This window comes from Psammomys obesus, unplaced genomic scaffold (genome assembly GCF_907164565.1).
Source record: "Psammomys obesus unplaced genomic scaffold, mPsaObe1.curated_primary_1811, whole genome shotgun sequence".
NCBI classification, from domain to species: Eukaryota; Metazoa; Chordata; class Mammalia; order Rodentia; family Muridae; genus Psammomys; species Psammomys obesus.
Window position 1 is genome coordinate 10,312,637 of NW_026585504.1, and position 15,509 is coordinate 10,328,145.

Consider the following 15,509-nt stretch of genomic DNA (forward strand, 5'->3'; position numbering starts at 1 on the left):
TTTAGCATCCCACCTTTCTGATGTGATCCAATTCTTTTCAACTAAACAATGTGTTTCTGCTACCAAAGAAATATTTCTTCAAAGCCCCTGCCACAGCCTCAATGGCTTCCCTCCTACTGGCAAGGCCAGCACAGTACTGAGGGCTCTGGCACTTTCCAGTTCCATTGCTCAGGCCACCCCTCATTCCTCTGTCCTTCCCTGAAGCCTGAACTCCCTGTGTTCTGACAACTACACTCACCAGAGGTCTGGCAGAGCATGCTGAAAACACAGAATGAATGAGTTGACCGCAGTCTTGCATATCTGGGTTTTCTGCTCAAATTCAAGGAAATTGTCAGGGCCCTGAGAACAGTGTGCCAACTTTTCTGACATTCGACCACCAGTCAAAGAACCAGTTCCGTTCTGACCACAAAGTGACAAGAGCTGAAGAACGTGGTAAGTGATGGCTCCCAGCCAGACAGGCCTTCCAAAGGATCACTGTACATTTTTCTTGAAGTGTCATGAAAACTCTCTACTTCACTGCTTCCCTTATTGCCACAAACAGTAGAAAAGCCATGTTCGTTTTCCTCCTCCCAAGACTTTTCATGTTGGCGTCACATATTTTATCCCTCAATATAATAGACATACAATATTTCTGGAAAAGCTTAAGCCATGAAATATGTGTAAAATATGAAAAATTTTGTGCCCACTAAAGATTCCTGGTCACTTTGTTAATTTAAGAAAATAAAAATGTGCTTCACTTAAAAGTATCATTTACGCAAGCAATCGTTATAAATCTCTATTGAGTTTGCTTTGAATGTTCTTAATTTTAGTTCAAATGCTCTACAAGACTCTAACTTTTAATGAATCTAAATCAATTAGGTTTTGAAAGATGATGGCGAGAGTCAGAGGAAGAAAAACTCAAGAGTAGAAGGCGCTGTCAATATTAAAGCAAAATGAATAAGAATCCCCTTCACGAGTCTCCTGAACTTCCCTACAGTAAGTAGGTATGAGAGAAACTCAGATTCACAGGAGTATTTTAGAAACACAAGGCATAGGGAAAGTGTGTGCTGGCCCCTGCACCTCTGACCTGTGGCTTTCTATGTCATTCTGAAAACTTTTCTGGTTAGCCATTCTCCACTGGATGCTCAAAGCAGGTCTGTCCAGGTTAAATAAGCATCTTTGACATTTTTACCTGAGAGTCTACTTCTTTATTTAGTTAAAACCATTTCCAAATAAAAATGAAATTAATTTATGTGCTGTCAACAATGGAAGAATAAATGCGTTTAATAGACTCAGATTACTAAGCAAAAATGAGACATCACAGCCACATCCCTGCACATGCCTCTGTGACAGGCTTATCATATTTCCAGAAGCTTAGACTTAGGTTCTAATATCCACAGAAGTGAGAGTTAAACTACATTCTTCACTGTGAAGTCTTTCAGCTTTCTATTTCCCACAATGCAAAAGAGAGAAAATTCGTAGAGTGTTTGAAACAAAGTGTTTTGTTTGGGTTTGGTTTAGTTTATGATATCTAATACGATGTAGTTGCTATGTAAGTATAATATTGAAGAATACTGATGAAGAAAATGCAAGTTCAGTTCAGAAGTGATCACTTCTACTCCCTGGTCAGCTCCCAGCCTGACCCCACTACACACTCCGCTCTCCAGCGATTCCCCTCCTTGTCTCATAACCATGTGAGAGAGGCTCCGTTGCCCTCTCACCCTCTTTCTTAAAGCCCCTTCTCTCCAACCTCAGGGCTCCCTTTCTAGCTCCCTTGCTAGGTAATCTTGCTGGGATAACCTCCTGTGCACTGTGTAAATGTCGCCTTTGTAGTATTCGAATGCTTATTTCTGTACTGGCAAAGAGCTGGGAACAGGCCAGACTTTGGTATTATTATTTTGATGAAGCATCACCTGTCTCAGTGTTCTCCACCACCTTCTGATTGTTTTAATAAAGAGCTGAATAGCCTGTAGCGAAGCAGGAGCGGAAGGGCGGGACACCCTGCAGAGATGGGAACTGGGGAAAGAATCAGGAGCAAGGATTTGCCTTGGAGGTAGAAACAGAACAGGTGCCAGTAGTAAAGAAAGGTAATGAGCTGCATGGCAGAATGAAGATTAGTATAAATGGGTTAATTTAAGTTATACAAGCTAGTTGGGAACAAGCCTAAGCTTTGTGTCATTACGTGGGCAGCTGGTGGAGTATGGAAGTCCAGCGATAATTGCCACCCAGTGTCGATATCTGTGTCCAACATGGTGGCACAAAATCCAAGCTTTTTGCACTAGTTTCAGGCATTAGGCCCAAAGTCTATCAGGTGGAAAGCGACGCCCCACGTGTAACAGCTTGGTCTGGTGTCTTGTGTTTGATTGATAATTGGTTTGCCCCAGGTCTGCTGGCTGTCTTCTATGAGCAAACACTCACGTGCCCCAAATGATGCTTGTTACCTTGCCTAACAACTTACACCTGTTTGATCAATAAACTGCTCTGCTTCTTTTATACACTGTCTTAAATACCCCTCCACTCAAAGTCCCTCCTACTCTTTAGTCCCTGTCAGCTGGCTTCTTCCTCTGCTTCTTGACCTAGGGTTAACTTTATTAGATCTGGTATACAGAGAGCTCTTGGATTAAAGGTGTGAGCTAGGGCTGGGAGAACCACACCATAATCAACCGTTTTCAATAAACAGAAAGTTCTTGGATTAAAGGTATGTGTTAGGGCTCAGCCAAACCAAACAATAAATGGGGTTTTACAGTTCACAAATTTGGGGGTTCACAATGGGATCAAATATCCTGCAACACCTTCTCTCCCTTTTTCACCCTATCAGTAAGTAGGAGAGAAAGAAGGAGAAAGGAGAAAAAGAAAGATCTCTGAATCTAACCTCCTTTACTTTGTTTCCTCCATTATTGACCATACAATCATTATCATGTTGAAATCAAAACAAGGTTGTATAGATCTAAATATCCTCCTCTGGGCTCTTGGGAGTCTGTTGTATTTGGATGAGTTGCTACCTGTCTCCTGAGAGAAGGCCTCATGTTTAAAAAGACAAGCCAGTGCCCTGGGCAACAGAAAAGGCAATACCTTTTAAATAAAGTTTATATAAATTTCTTTCTATGTTTAATGCTTAAGCACACCCTGGGCACCTTGTACCTGTTTAGAGGTTTGGACCTGGGTTTTACATTTGTTTTGGCTCACCCCTTTCTCCATAAGAAATGGACAGTTCCCTCTTTCAAACATGTGAATTGTAGCCTTTGAATTTGGGGCCCTAACTAGGCTGGTGCGAACTTTGTCACCTGTATAGTCCTGTGTCTCTTTGCATCAGGTGTGACTGCTGCCTGTCTCCTGCAAGTGTTTAAAGGGATAAGTGTTTAAAGGGTTTAAAGGGATAAGCCTGCTGCCAGAGCAGTATGACAGCTCAACTCAGTCATTCAAAAGCTTTTGGCCATGTAGCTTGCATGTTTGTCTCCCAGCCTACCTTTGAGTTCTTACATTCACCAACAGAACTTATTTCTTAGGCCAAAATGCCCTTTGGCACCAGTTCTTCTATGGAAGCCCCACTTTCTTAGGAGATAGGCTGGCCATTTAGAGCAGTGTGACATCTTAGTCTTCTATCCCGGGCATTTACAAATGCAGAATTGCATGGTACCTCGACAGCCACACAACCACAGAAAACAAGGACCAAACACCAACAGAATGAAGATGGCTTCAGTCTTTCCTTATATAAACCCAAGATTGGTGTGCATCCATCCTCTAGGTCTTTAAGGACATTATTTGGCTGATCAGGTTGAAGACTAGATAGTTATAGTCTCACAGTTTTCCTTGTTACCAAATTCAGAAAAGAAACTTACAAAAGATGTGTAAAATTTATGAAGGTTGATAGACATAAAACCTTAAGTTGTTAAAGATTAAGAAAATGTTTTAAAAAAAGATGTTAGGTTGATAAATATAATTTATGCTAGAAAGTAACTTAGGTACAGAACTTTAAACTCACCAAGATAGAATAGATAATGCAGTATTTTCTCCAAATGGATTAGACATTGTGAATGTAATTCTAACTTGATAGTTTTCATAATTGTTCTTATTGTATACAGTTTATTGATATTAGAGAAAGAGCCTTTTATTGGACTAAAAAGGGAGATGTTGGGATGATCTCTTGTGCCCTGTGTAAAGGTTACTTTGTATTCTTCAAATACTGGTTTTTGGACACAGAGACCAGAGTTTGGTATTGTTACACTAATGCAGCATCACCTGTCTCAATGTTCTGTAAACATCTTCTCCAACACCTTTTGATTGGTTTAATAAAGAGATGAATGGCCTATCATAAAGCAGGAGAGGAAGGGCAGGACATCCAGCAAAGATAGGAATATGGGGAAAGAATCAGGCACAGGGATTCACCATTCAGACATGGAGGAAGAAACAGATGATGGTAATGAGGAGAGGTAACAAGCCATATAGCAGAATGTAAATTAGAATAAACAGGTTATAAGCCTAAGCTAAGGCCAAGCTTTCATATTAATAAAGTCTCTGTGTCGTTACTTTGGCAGCTGCTGGGTTGAAACAGTTTGGCAATAACTGGCAACCAATGTCAATACTCTCTGGCTTCTCCCTACACTTGCACCGACCTAAATATACAGACTTAACGTTTAGAAGCTATTACTTGCACTGTCCTAGTGAACGTGTAATGTTGGTCTTTGTGAGCCTGGGTTCACCGTTTCCTTGCAAATTTCAAAGCTCCAGCTCTCTTTATAGCTGAATAAAATTCATTGTGCCTATGTGCTAACACCTTTTCATTATCATTCAGCTGTTGAAGGACATCTAAGCCAATTCCATTTCCTTGGCATTGTAAGTAGAGCAGCAGTAAACATGGACGTGCAGGTGCGCCACGGTGGCTGCGCCAATTCACTCACCCACCCCCACCACAGGGAAAACACCTGTCATTATCTTGGTGATAGCCAGTCTAACTTGGGTGAGGTTAAATCACAAAGTATTTTTTCTTTGAATTTTTCTACTGGCTAAGGATGTTGAACATTTTAAAAGACATTTACTGGCCGTTTGTACTTATTTGAGAACTGGCTGTTCAGCTCACTGGCCTGTTTACTTATTGGCAAAGGTTATTTATTTATTCATTTATAGCTTCTTATTTTTAGACATTTCTCCACTCTCTGAAGTATGACTCGAAAAAATTTCCTCCCATCCTGTAGGTTTTTTGGTCACTATGTTTCTTTTGCTGTGGGAGAGCATTTTAATTTCATATAATTCATTTATCAAGTTAAATAAATTCCTGTGTTATTTGGGATTCTAGCTAGAAATTTTTTCTTATGCCTATACCCAGAAGCATTTTCCCTTATCAGTTTCAGCATTTCTAGTTTTTAAGCGATGCTTTTAATCCAGTTTGAATTGATTTGTGTGCAAAGTGAGAGCTGCATACCTAAATTTCACTCTTCAACAAATGGATGTCCAGTGATGCCAGCACTACTTATTGACTACATGTCTTTTCTTTCCAGTTCATGTTCCTTATACCTGGTTAAAAGTTAAGTAGGTTGGGGCTGGAGATTTTTCTTGAAGAGGACCCAAGTAAGGTCCTCAACCACAGGAGCAACTCACAACTATTTATAACTCCAGCTCCAATGAATCCAATGCCATCTTCTGGCCTCTAGAAGCACCTGCACGCACATCCACACAGGCACACATAGACTTTATTTTTATTTTTTAATTGTGTGGAGAGGTTAAGAACACCTGAGGGCAAATGTCTGTAGAGGCCAGAGACGTTGGATCCCCTGGAGCTGGAGATGATTAAAATGCATAAAGATACTGTGTTTAATAACACTAAAGTAAGGGAAAAGCAGAGCATATTACTGTTGAAGTATCTTCTAAAAACGGGCCCTCCCACAGTCAACACTGAATGTTGCACATTCTCTAAAAAGTTAATCCGCTTAAAACTAAAACTAAGTGTGACTCAAGAAATTCTACCATTCTGTCTGAAATGCCTGTCATTTACAGCGTATGGTCAGCCTCCCCTTTTGAGTGAAACTGAAGAAGGAAGACAGGAACCAACAGTCTTCTTGAATAACAAATGAATATGAAACCATGAATGATGGGAAATGTGAAAGACAGGAAAGCTATACTGCACGGTAGCCATGTACCTGACTGTTACCAACCCTGTTTGCAAAATGACATGTGTTTATGCAAAAGAAGAAACTGGGATGTTCATTTCTCTATGTAGAGGCTTCTAGATTCTATGCAGCAAGTATTTAGGATTAAAGATTTAATGTGCTATCTCTCATACATTTGGAAAGCTAGAATGAGGGTGAATGATACCTTAACTCTCCTCCATTTTTTAAAAGAAACCAACTTATGCTTTAAATGGATGGGATATTACCTTCTTATATCTCACCTTTAAAAACGAACTATGGCCCTCAGTGTGCATGTCTGGGTTAGACTGATGATCATTTTTCTCCTGTAGTGGTGATCTATAACTGGCCTAGTTTGACATGTCCACTGTGCAAAGCGCACCAATGTCATGGGAGTGACTAATCACCTGTGACTGGATTTAAGGCTCTCCCCACAGATGAAGCCCATACTTGGAGTAATTATTGGATCCAAAAACCTGATGCTAGACAGGCATTGAGGGAGAAACTATTATTCTTCTGAATAGACATAGTATTAAACCAATCCCTAATTATTTATTATTATATCCATAAATCACTGCATCTCTCAATTTATACCAGCAAAACTTCTTTCTGCAATAGAGACAATTAATACAAAGACCCACAATTTGCCAAGTTGCAGAGAATAAAACTGCAAAATTCTCAGCATCAATGAGACATCATTGAGAAAGAAGGGGTGGGAAGAATCTCAGAACCAGAGGTAGACTACAAGGAAGGGCTACAGAGATGGCTCAGTGGTTAAGAGCACTGTCTGCTATTGCAAAGGTCCAACTCCCAGCAACTACATGGTGTCTCACAACCATCTATAGTGAGATCTGGTGCCCGCTTCGGGCATGTAAGCAGAATACTGTATAAATAATAAATAAATAAATCTTTAAAAAAAAAAAAAAAAAAGACTGCAAGGAAACAGTGTTTTCCAAGGCACCATGGGGTAGTTGCAAAATGAACTTGCAGCAGTTGTGACATCAAGCTCAGTGCCTGTGCAGGCTCAGGCCAGACAAAATCTCAGCATGGAGAGGGGAGCGGACATGATGTCGCACTCGTACCTGAGAAGTGACTGCCAGCTGATGGCTGTGGGGAACAGAGAGCCGACCTTCTTTAAGTCACACTTAAGAGTACAGCCCTTGGCAGATCCACCACACTCCATGTATGGCCACGCACTCCAAGAACAAATGACCTTGATGGTATAGTTGGAGCTTGGTACTTTGGAGGGTTAAGGTTGTTTCATTTGGCTCAGTTTGGCTTGGGTTTTGAGGCAGTATCTTACACACAATGGCTGGCCTGAAACTTACTATGCAGACCAGGCCTGCCCTCTGCTTCCCCAATGCTGGGATTAAAGGCATATGCTACCACCCAAGATGAACACTAGGGTTTATTTTAAAAAGAAAAAGGCTGGTTAGAGGGTAGTGTGGATCTGAAAATAGTCGAGGGAGGGGTGATTACTATCAAAATACATGGCATTAAATTCTCAGAGAACTAATTGAGAAAAAGGAACTGTGCCTGCTTTTAACCAAATGAAGTCTTGTTTATGAGCAAATTTGGTTTTTAAAATGTGCTTTATAACATCTTAGAGTAATGAGTATCAAATAGCCAAATTCAGTTCCAGTTTCAATGACAAAGCACCTTTAAACACATATAGAGTTATACAATTAAATTCCAATCATATTTCAACTGCGTGTGACAGTACGTGCTCATCCCAGCTCTTAGGAGATGGAGGCTGGAGGATGGCAATTTTGAGGCCATTCTAGACCAGTTCCAGACCTGCCTAGGTGTACAGAGCAAGGTTCTCAGAAGACATCCTCAAGAATTAGAGGTCCTGACCTTGATTAAAAGCTTCAGCTACAAAAGACATGCCCCTTCTTCTAGATAGCTCTAGGAGGACATTCCCCAATGCTTCACTATGCCTCCAGAGACACAGTTCAGCTCCCAGGATCCTTCCTGTGTCTTTGGAAGTGAGTAGTCCCCACGAGCCCGTCACACACATCACACTTGCTCCAGGTTGCTGCAGCTCTGGCACGAGACCTCGGATTCCGTACTGGAACCCCCAAAATAACGTTGTGTATGTTTGGAGTCTCCTTAGGACAACAACACTTACTCATCAACCTCAAGATAAAAAACAAATGAGTAAGCCCTCAAGGAAAACACTGCAGCCTTCTACCGAGCAAAGAGGAAGTGTGTCCCAGCAGGAAAGAGCCCTTGAACACACACTGCTTCTGCCACGTGCGTACTGGTAAGATGCTACAAAGCTTACTAGTATAACATTTTCCTACATCACTTTAACAATTATCTCAATGAGTAGACTCCAAATTTAAAAATCTAAATCTTTATGTAAAACAAAAAATTTTGACCCCCAAGTTTTCCAGAAAAAAAAAATTCCTAAATCATTGTAGCTGTACTCTCCCAACTTCAGAGCCTTATAAAGCAGGAGTCAAATCGAAGGTTCTGATGAGAGTTGAGGAATACACTAATCTATGTTACAATGCTGAGTCATTAGCTGTTTAATACTACACTCAGCAGAATAATAGTAGTAGTACATGATAATCAATACAGAAACCCACAACTGGTGCAGGGGCAGAGAATGAGAGACTTTGGGACACCCATTCCTAAGTGGGACACCCGCATCGTACCCCTCCTCTCAAGGCTCGGGATCATTGCAGAAAAGAGGGCATAGCCAGAGGCAGTGGACGGCTACAAATCAACAGTGTTTTCTGGGAGCAGGCATTTATTTACCATCTACCTCTTCTTTCACATTCAGTTTTACCCAAGACATGGACGACATTCATCTTAACTTTTGTGTCCCTAGTTGGCAGACATGAGCCCAGGATGAGCATCTGTTGAATAAGGGAATGACTAACTACTATGTCCCAGTTACTCCTTTCCACTTGACAATGTTTTACAAGTCTAGGGATCTCTCTACATTCTTAAGTGCTACAAGTTGTAGAGGGATCACTACTTAGCTTAGAAAGAAAGAAGTCAAGTAAGGCTTCTTTGAGGGTCATTTAGAAATATTTCAAAGAGGGCTAAGAAAAACTGTCCTGTGCGTGTGGGAAGTCCCCTGAGATGAGAGTCCCACTGTGGGGGATGCTAGGAGATGCTGAGGTAAGATACACCAGCCTTAGGCCTTACAGTGATAGTGAAGTAGGAGGAGGGCAATTAATAAGAGATCAAAAAAATGTGACTGGTTCCCTTTAGAGAGATTATGGTCCAGGAATCTCAAAATGCCATAGAATTAGGTTGGAATGCTACAACCTAATACCATAGAACTTCAGCCTGGAAGCCTGTGGCCTGAGTCATGGATCAGGGTTGAACTATGAGCAGCTTTCACTCCCTTATCGCATGGCAGAGTTTGCACAATAAAACTTACATGGGCAGCAGGTGAGGTACCCAGCCAGCCTGTACTGACCTCCTTCTCTTACGGGCCAGGAAAGTGCACACAAATACCTCAACCCTAATTGAACAAGTCTCCCAAATAAAGAAATCCCAACCCCATGCTCACTCAGGCAACAGTCCTATGCTGTCAGGGGTATTGTAGTCCCTACCTGGACCACTTCCTTCTTGCACTGTATCCCATAAGCTATTTTTCCTGTGATGGTTGAAAGAGTGAATTTCTCCACTGCCTAACAATTCCTTCCCAACAAACGGCAACTCTTTTCAGTTCAGTACATTAAGGCTTTTTTACTTGATTCCAAAGCAGTAGGAAATTTTGGAAGAGTGGTAAACAAGATGGCTCCTTGATTCAGGCTTAAATTTCTAAACCATCAACCCATTATTTGAAGAGTGAGTGAGGAGAAGACAAACTGAGATTAAGGACGGAGCAGAAGAGAATGCTAGTGTAGCTGCATGCCAACCTGACAGATGGAAAAATAAAAGGCTGGGGGGAGGGGCTGAGCTCAGTGTAGACGCACTGACTTGATAGCTCTATAATTATTTCAAATAGAGATCTCTGACAAGGAACTTTGGGAACTCAACCAAGATGGCCTACACGGAAGACGCTTACAGAAATTTACCTGCACAGGGAAGGGACATGTTGTGCGGACCAGAACAAGATCAACAGAAGAAAATTAGAAGGAAGTACAGAGGAGCCCCTACCCAGAATCCAAACTCTGGTGTCCAGCCTGTTTTCTGCAAGTTCCTGGCCATGTCACATGCCATTCTGGGTACTCTATAATGGGTCATGTCTTTGTCCTGTTTTAGCATATCACATTGCTCATTACCTGATTACATGATACCTCCTTCCTTTTTGCCTCTGAATTTTAACTCCGCTCTCTCTGGTCCTATGTCCTGAACCCTTTGCTGTGCCTGCTGCACACTGCCCGATGGTGACTCAGTAAATATAAATACTTCCTTAATAGATTTAAGGCTTGACTGCCAAAGGTGCTACTCTGTGGAACCTCCTTCCTGGTGGGTATTTCCCTAACAGACATATGAAGAAATCCTCCTTCTGAGCTCATGGGGATACCAGCACATCTGTATTTTGAGCTCTATGTAATGTTCTAACGCAAAAATAAAGTGTCCGATGGGATGGGAGGGGCAAGGCTGCAAGATCCCTGTTAGGAAAATAAGATCAGCTGTGTCATTTCCTCAACTGTCTTTTTCCACCTCTGGAACAAACTCAGAACTGTTTGATCCTAAGGAAATGTCTGCTTTTATTTGGGCCTGTATGTCACAAACAGCTACTGTTGTCTCTTTACCAGTGTCACCCCAGAGACTCAACTGTGAAGTTCATCCAGTTTCTAAAGAGCCTGAGGAGAGCAGAAGAGGTATCTGTTGGTTTACCTGTTTGGAATCATATTGCTCTGGACCCAAAGATTTGCAGTTGGAGTGCTGCAGCTGCAGTCAGAGCGTTGCTCCGAAGTGTAGGAAAAACTACACGCCAACAGAGAATAAGGAGGAAAGAACAGGCACTCAGCAAGATTCACTGGTTTGCCACATCGATACCTTCGCAGCCAGCCGGCACTCCATCACCCTGATGTTGAAATGGGAAGTGGCTGCCTTGTTCATTTCCACGCAGCTGTTGGCAATCACAAAGACTGCTCCACTGGGGAGTTTCACATCAGTTGCTCTCAGAGGACTGAATTCTATTAACTTGGCCTATTGGGGGAAAAAAGGGGACAGAGGAGACAATAATTTATTAGGATTCAGAAAAACATTTGAGCCTTTACATATTTATTTTGTCTTAAGAAAGTCTATGAAAATGCTGCACTCATTCAAACACCACTTGCTGATAGACAGCATTGCGTTAGGTGCTGAAGACACAACGGTGACAGAAACTGTCTGTCACTGTGACAACACTGTAAGGTTCAGACAACAGAAGGACCTAATCTGACAACTTTAGTGTAGCCTTTGAAAAAGGAAATATAGGGACACACCTTCATACCATGTGGTGGGGGGGTATCCCAACACTTGACTATGTCAGGAAGAAGAAAGAGTTTCTGTACGTGTGGAGAAGCAGCAAAAGACACGGGAGTGCATGAAGCTTTGTGCACTGGTACTCAGCGAAAGCTTAGAGCTCACAGTGTGATAGGCTAGGGTGGAGGAGAAAGGTCAGGTGGTGATGCACTTTGCATGTTCAGAGGACTCTCTCCAGACCCTGTACCTAATTTACACTTGCAACAGAACCCCACCACCACCATACCTGCTTGCCAGTTCACATCTAAAACACCTAAGGTATAATTTTACTGTTCAAACAAATTTTCTTGAACCTTATGTCTTTGGCTTAGAAGACTCAACCAAAACATACTCTTTCTTAATCAGGCAGATCCAGGTGTTCTTGGGGAAAAGGCAAGCCTGAAGGAATCCGATGCAAAGCTAATAACTATCTTAAAAGAGACGCCTGCTTCTCTTTTGGAAATGGGCAGTTTACAGGCAAAACCTCAAACCTCTGCCTCGCCTGAAGGAGCTGATAGCCAAGAGGAAGTGCTATTGAACCCAAGAATTTATTCCTGGCCTGCCATCGACATTCTTCCTTCTACCACCAAAACCCCAGAAATGTTGACAGTGAAAAATGACACCAAAGAATCATTTACAAAAAGAGGGGCTGTGCATATATGTGGTAAGAGAACTAACATTTGGGTTTAAAGCCAACATGAGATTATGAAATACCACAAGATGAAGTGATTTCATGCAAGGTCAGGAAAGAAGGTCCCCAGGAGGGAATTGAGAAATCTCAATCTTAACAATGAGATATGGAGAAAAAAAAGAAGAAAAAAAACCTAGACATATGAGAAAAAAAACTTTGGAGTGTGATTCTGGATGCTTCGGTAGAGGAAATCAATATGAAGATTCACTACTGGTAGCCCCAAGTTACAAAACAAGTGGGCAATGGACTACAATAGAGCCTTGAAGAATAGAGTTCTTGTAACCACGCATGCTGGGGGCTGCAAGCCTTCTCCTCTGTGGAGAAGAAACTCCCAAGCTGAAATTTCCCAAGCTGAAATTTCCAAATGGCTCAATGTTACTCACAGTTCCTTCTTCTGCAAGAAATGATATGGACTGGTCCATGCCTCCTCCTTCAGTGCCTATGTAACGCTCACTCTTGGCACAGATTTCTGCAAGTTCCACCTGGGAAAGCAAACATTCATTTGTACTAGGACATAATTATAGTCTATTTTTCATGCTAGATATGTCAGATAGGTTTGAATTCCAGTACCAACTCTGGTCAACTATATAGCAACCGCCTAGAATACTGTGCTCTTCACAGCAGTTCTAGATTACCATTGAACCCAGTAGAAAAACTTACCAAGATCAAGTAACAACTCCATGGTGGGTCTAGAATGAGAACAGAACATGCATGCTGTTTTTTCTATCCCCAAAAGACTCTTCATTGCACACAGCATCCCTTATCTTCCTGTCCACAACACCTCTCTCCTCAGGCACTAATTCATTTGCATTTGTCTCCAGACAATTCATTTGCATTTGTCTCCAGACAGTGACAGTGAAAATTCTTGTGCCTCCAATGCCTTGGCAGAGCTTCCAAGCCAAAAGTAATGCTGCCTCTCTGACATGTCCATTAAGTGCAAGGATAGAGCTTCTCACTCTAGGCACAACCATGACGAAGAAACTTGGATGAAGAGGTGCAGTTCTGATCCATATTGAAAATGTTAAGGGATCATTGGTTGCTTCCTATTGATTAATGGTAAGTTCAAAATCCTCATCTTGCATCCAAAGCCTCCTAAATTTGCAACCAGATCAAATGTGAAACTGGATTATTTAATCATTCTTTTCTAAGTAGAAGTGCCTTCTTGACCACCTCATGCATAACTACACAACCTGCTCTTACTTCCTTCGTCCTATACAAATCCTATTGCCACTCAATACTCAGGTCATTGACCACATATATGCCACTCACATCTGCCATCATGGAGGCTTCCTGAAATGCTATGCCCACTCTGGTATCCTATTTCTCTCTGCCCCTGCAGCTCTGACAGTGTTGGCCACTTACCCACATTGCTATTTGGTTGTTTATTCATTCTTTGAACGTTTGATTCAGGACTTTATTTCTCGCTTGCTTCGTTGAATGTTCAGAGTGATCACACCAAAACACTGTTGTACCGTGCTCATCTCTTATTGACATATCTTGCTTACCTATATCGTCTCAACATGGTGCCCACATTCTTCAATGACTGGATCAGGGTGCTTATTACTAGTCCTTAACTGTATCATGTTTCCACTGCATCTCTTTTTCCCCCAAACCCTTTGAGTCTGTGAGAGATAAACTGTGGGGTTTCCTCAGTGTCAATGCCTCATATGTTGCCAGATTATGTCCTAAGAACTCAATAAACTGCTGTTGCTTCCTTCCTTGAGAAGAGCTGCCCAAATGTCATCTGACAACTTCAACAAGAGTCATAGCTCGTGTTGCTCATGTGGCTTCCCTAACATTAACTTTGCCTTGTGACATGAGGTAAACCTCGAATTTTGGCATCAAAGGCATTGCGTGTGACAGCCAATGGTTTGTCCACAATAGACACATTAAAAATAAATTAGTGACCGAAAGGTCAAAATGCTTCCACTTAAAATGCAGAGAAACAACATGCCCAGATGAAGCATAGCAATCTGTGAGCAGGTAGGAGTCCAGCTGCCCACCTAGCTGTGATCCTGGTCAACATTTAAAGTCAGTTCCTCAATGCAGCAATACAACCATTTCTGAGTGAAAGCTGTGTGCAGAGCATATAAAGAATCAGCTGCCTAGGGCTGTGGCAGTGTCGGGTGGAAGCCCAGGAATTTTCCTGGTATAAGACTCTACCCACCAGGGTATCGAAGAAGATACTGAGACTCATAGCCAAACTTTGGCCAGAGTTCTGGAATCCTTTTGGAAGAACAGGGAGATAGAAAGACCTGGAGGAGTCAGAATCTCCACAAGGAGAACAACAGAGCCAAAATACCTGGGTCCAGGGGTACCTGCAGGGACCGATACTCCAACCAAGGACCATGCTTGGAAAGGACCTAGAAGCTCTGTTCAAAGGAAGCCCATTGGCTGCTCAGTTTCCAAGTAGGTTCTCTAGTAAAGGGGTAGAGGGGCTGTCTCTGGCATGAACTCAATGGCTGGCTCTTTGATTACCTCTCCCTGGAGGGTGCATCCTTGCCAAGCCACAGAGGAGGAGGGTACAGCTAGCGTTGATGAGACCTGGTAAGTTAGGGTCAGATAAAAGGGGAAGAGGACCTCCCCTATCAGGGGACTAGAGAAAGGAGGGACTAGGGGGAAGAGGGAGGGTGGGTGGGACTGGAAGGAGACAAGGGAGGGGGCTGCAGTGGGGATACAAAGTGAATAAATTGTAATAAATAAATATATAAATTAAATTAAATTAAAAAAAATGAATCAGCTGCAATTCTTAGCCTACCCGTGGTACAGAGAAGGTTGATGAGATTCAGGGCCTCATACTAGATGTGGAGAAGGCAAAATTTGAGCTTCATCCATCTCACTCTGATGTCTAAATCCCTTTCACACTTCAGTGGCTTCCCCCAAATAGGGCTAATGTAACCATTGTTCAGCCTGCCATAAGGGATGCGAAAAGACAAATGAGCATCACCAAAGTTTTAATATTCTCCTTCTTATGAGGAAGGATATTAGAGCACTGAGAAATATTAATTACTTGTTTGTAAAGCCCTTAAAGTGGACTGCCAAGATGGATCACCAATAAAGGCACTTGTCACCAAGCCTGATGACTTGAATTTGGTCCCTGGGACCTACAGGGTGGAAGAAGAGGACAGACTCCTATAGTTTTTCTCTGACCTACACACATACATAAAATAAGCAGATAGATGGTAGATATTTAAAGCTCTTAAAGTATGTTATTATATGCCTTAATCATTATAAGATGTTCTTTAGTGTGTGTGTGTGTGTGTGTGTGTGTGTGTGTGTGTGTGTGTGTGTGT

General features: G+C 42.0%; 1 protein-coding gene across 1 annotated transcript in view; it reads right to left on the reverse strand.

The window, feature by feature from the left end:
• Galk2 (galactokinase 2) overlaps positions 1–15,509 on the reverse strand; it is a 119,497-nt gene that overhangs the window by 54,724 nt on the left and 49,264 nt on the right. The window contains exons 5-6 of the mRNA XM_055619967.1: positions 12,600–12,698; positions 11,076–11,228 (exon numbers count right to left, since the gene is read on the reverse strand). Of these exons, the coding sequence (XP_055475942.1) occupies positions 11,076–11,228; positions 12,600–12,698 (252 nt within the window). The remainder of the gene's footprint in view (positions 1–11,075; positions 11,229–12,599; positions 12,699–15,509) is intronic.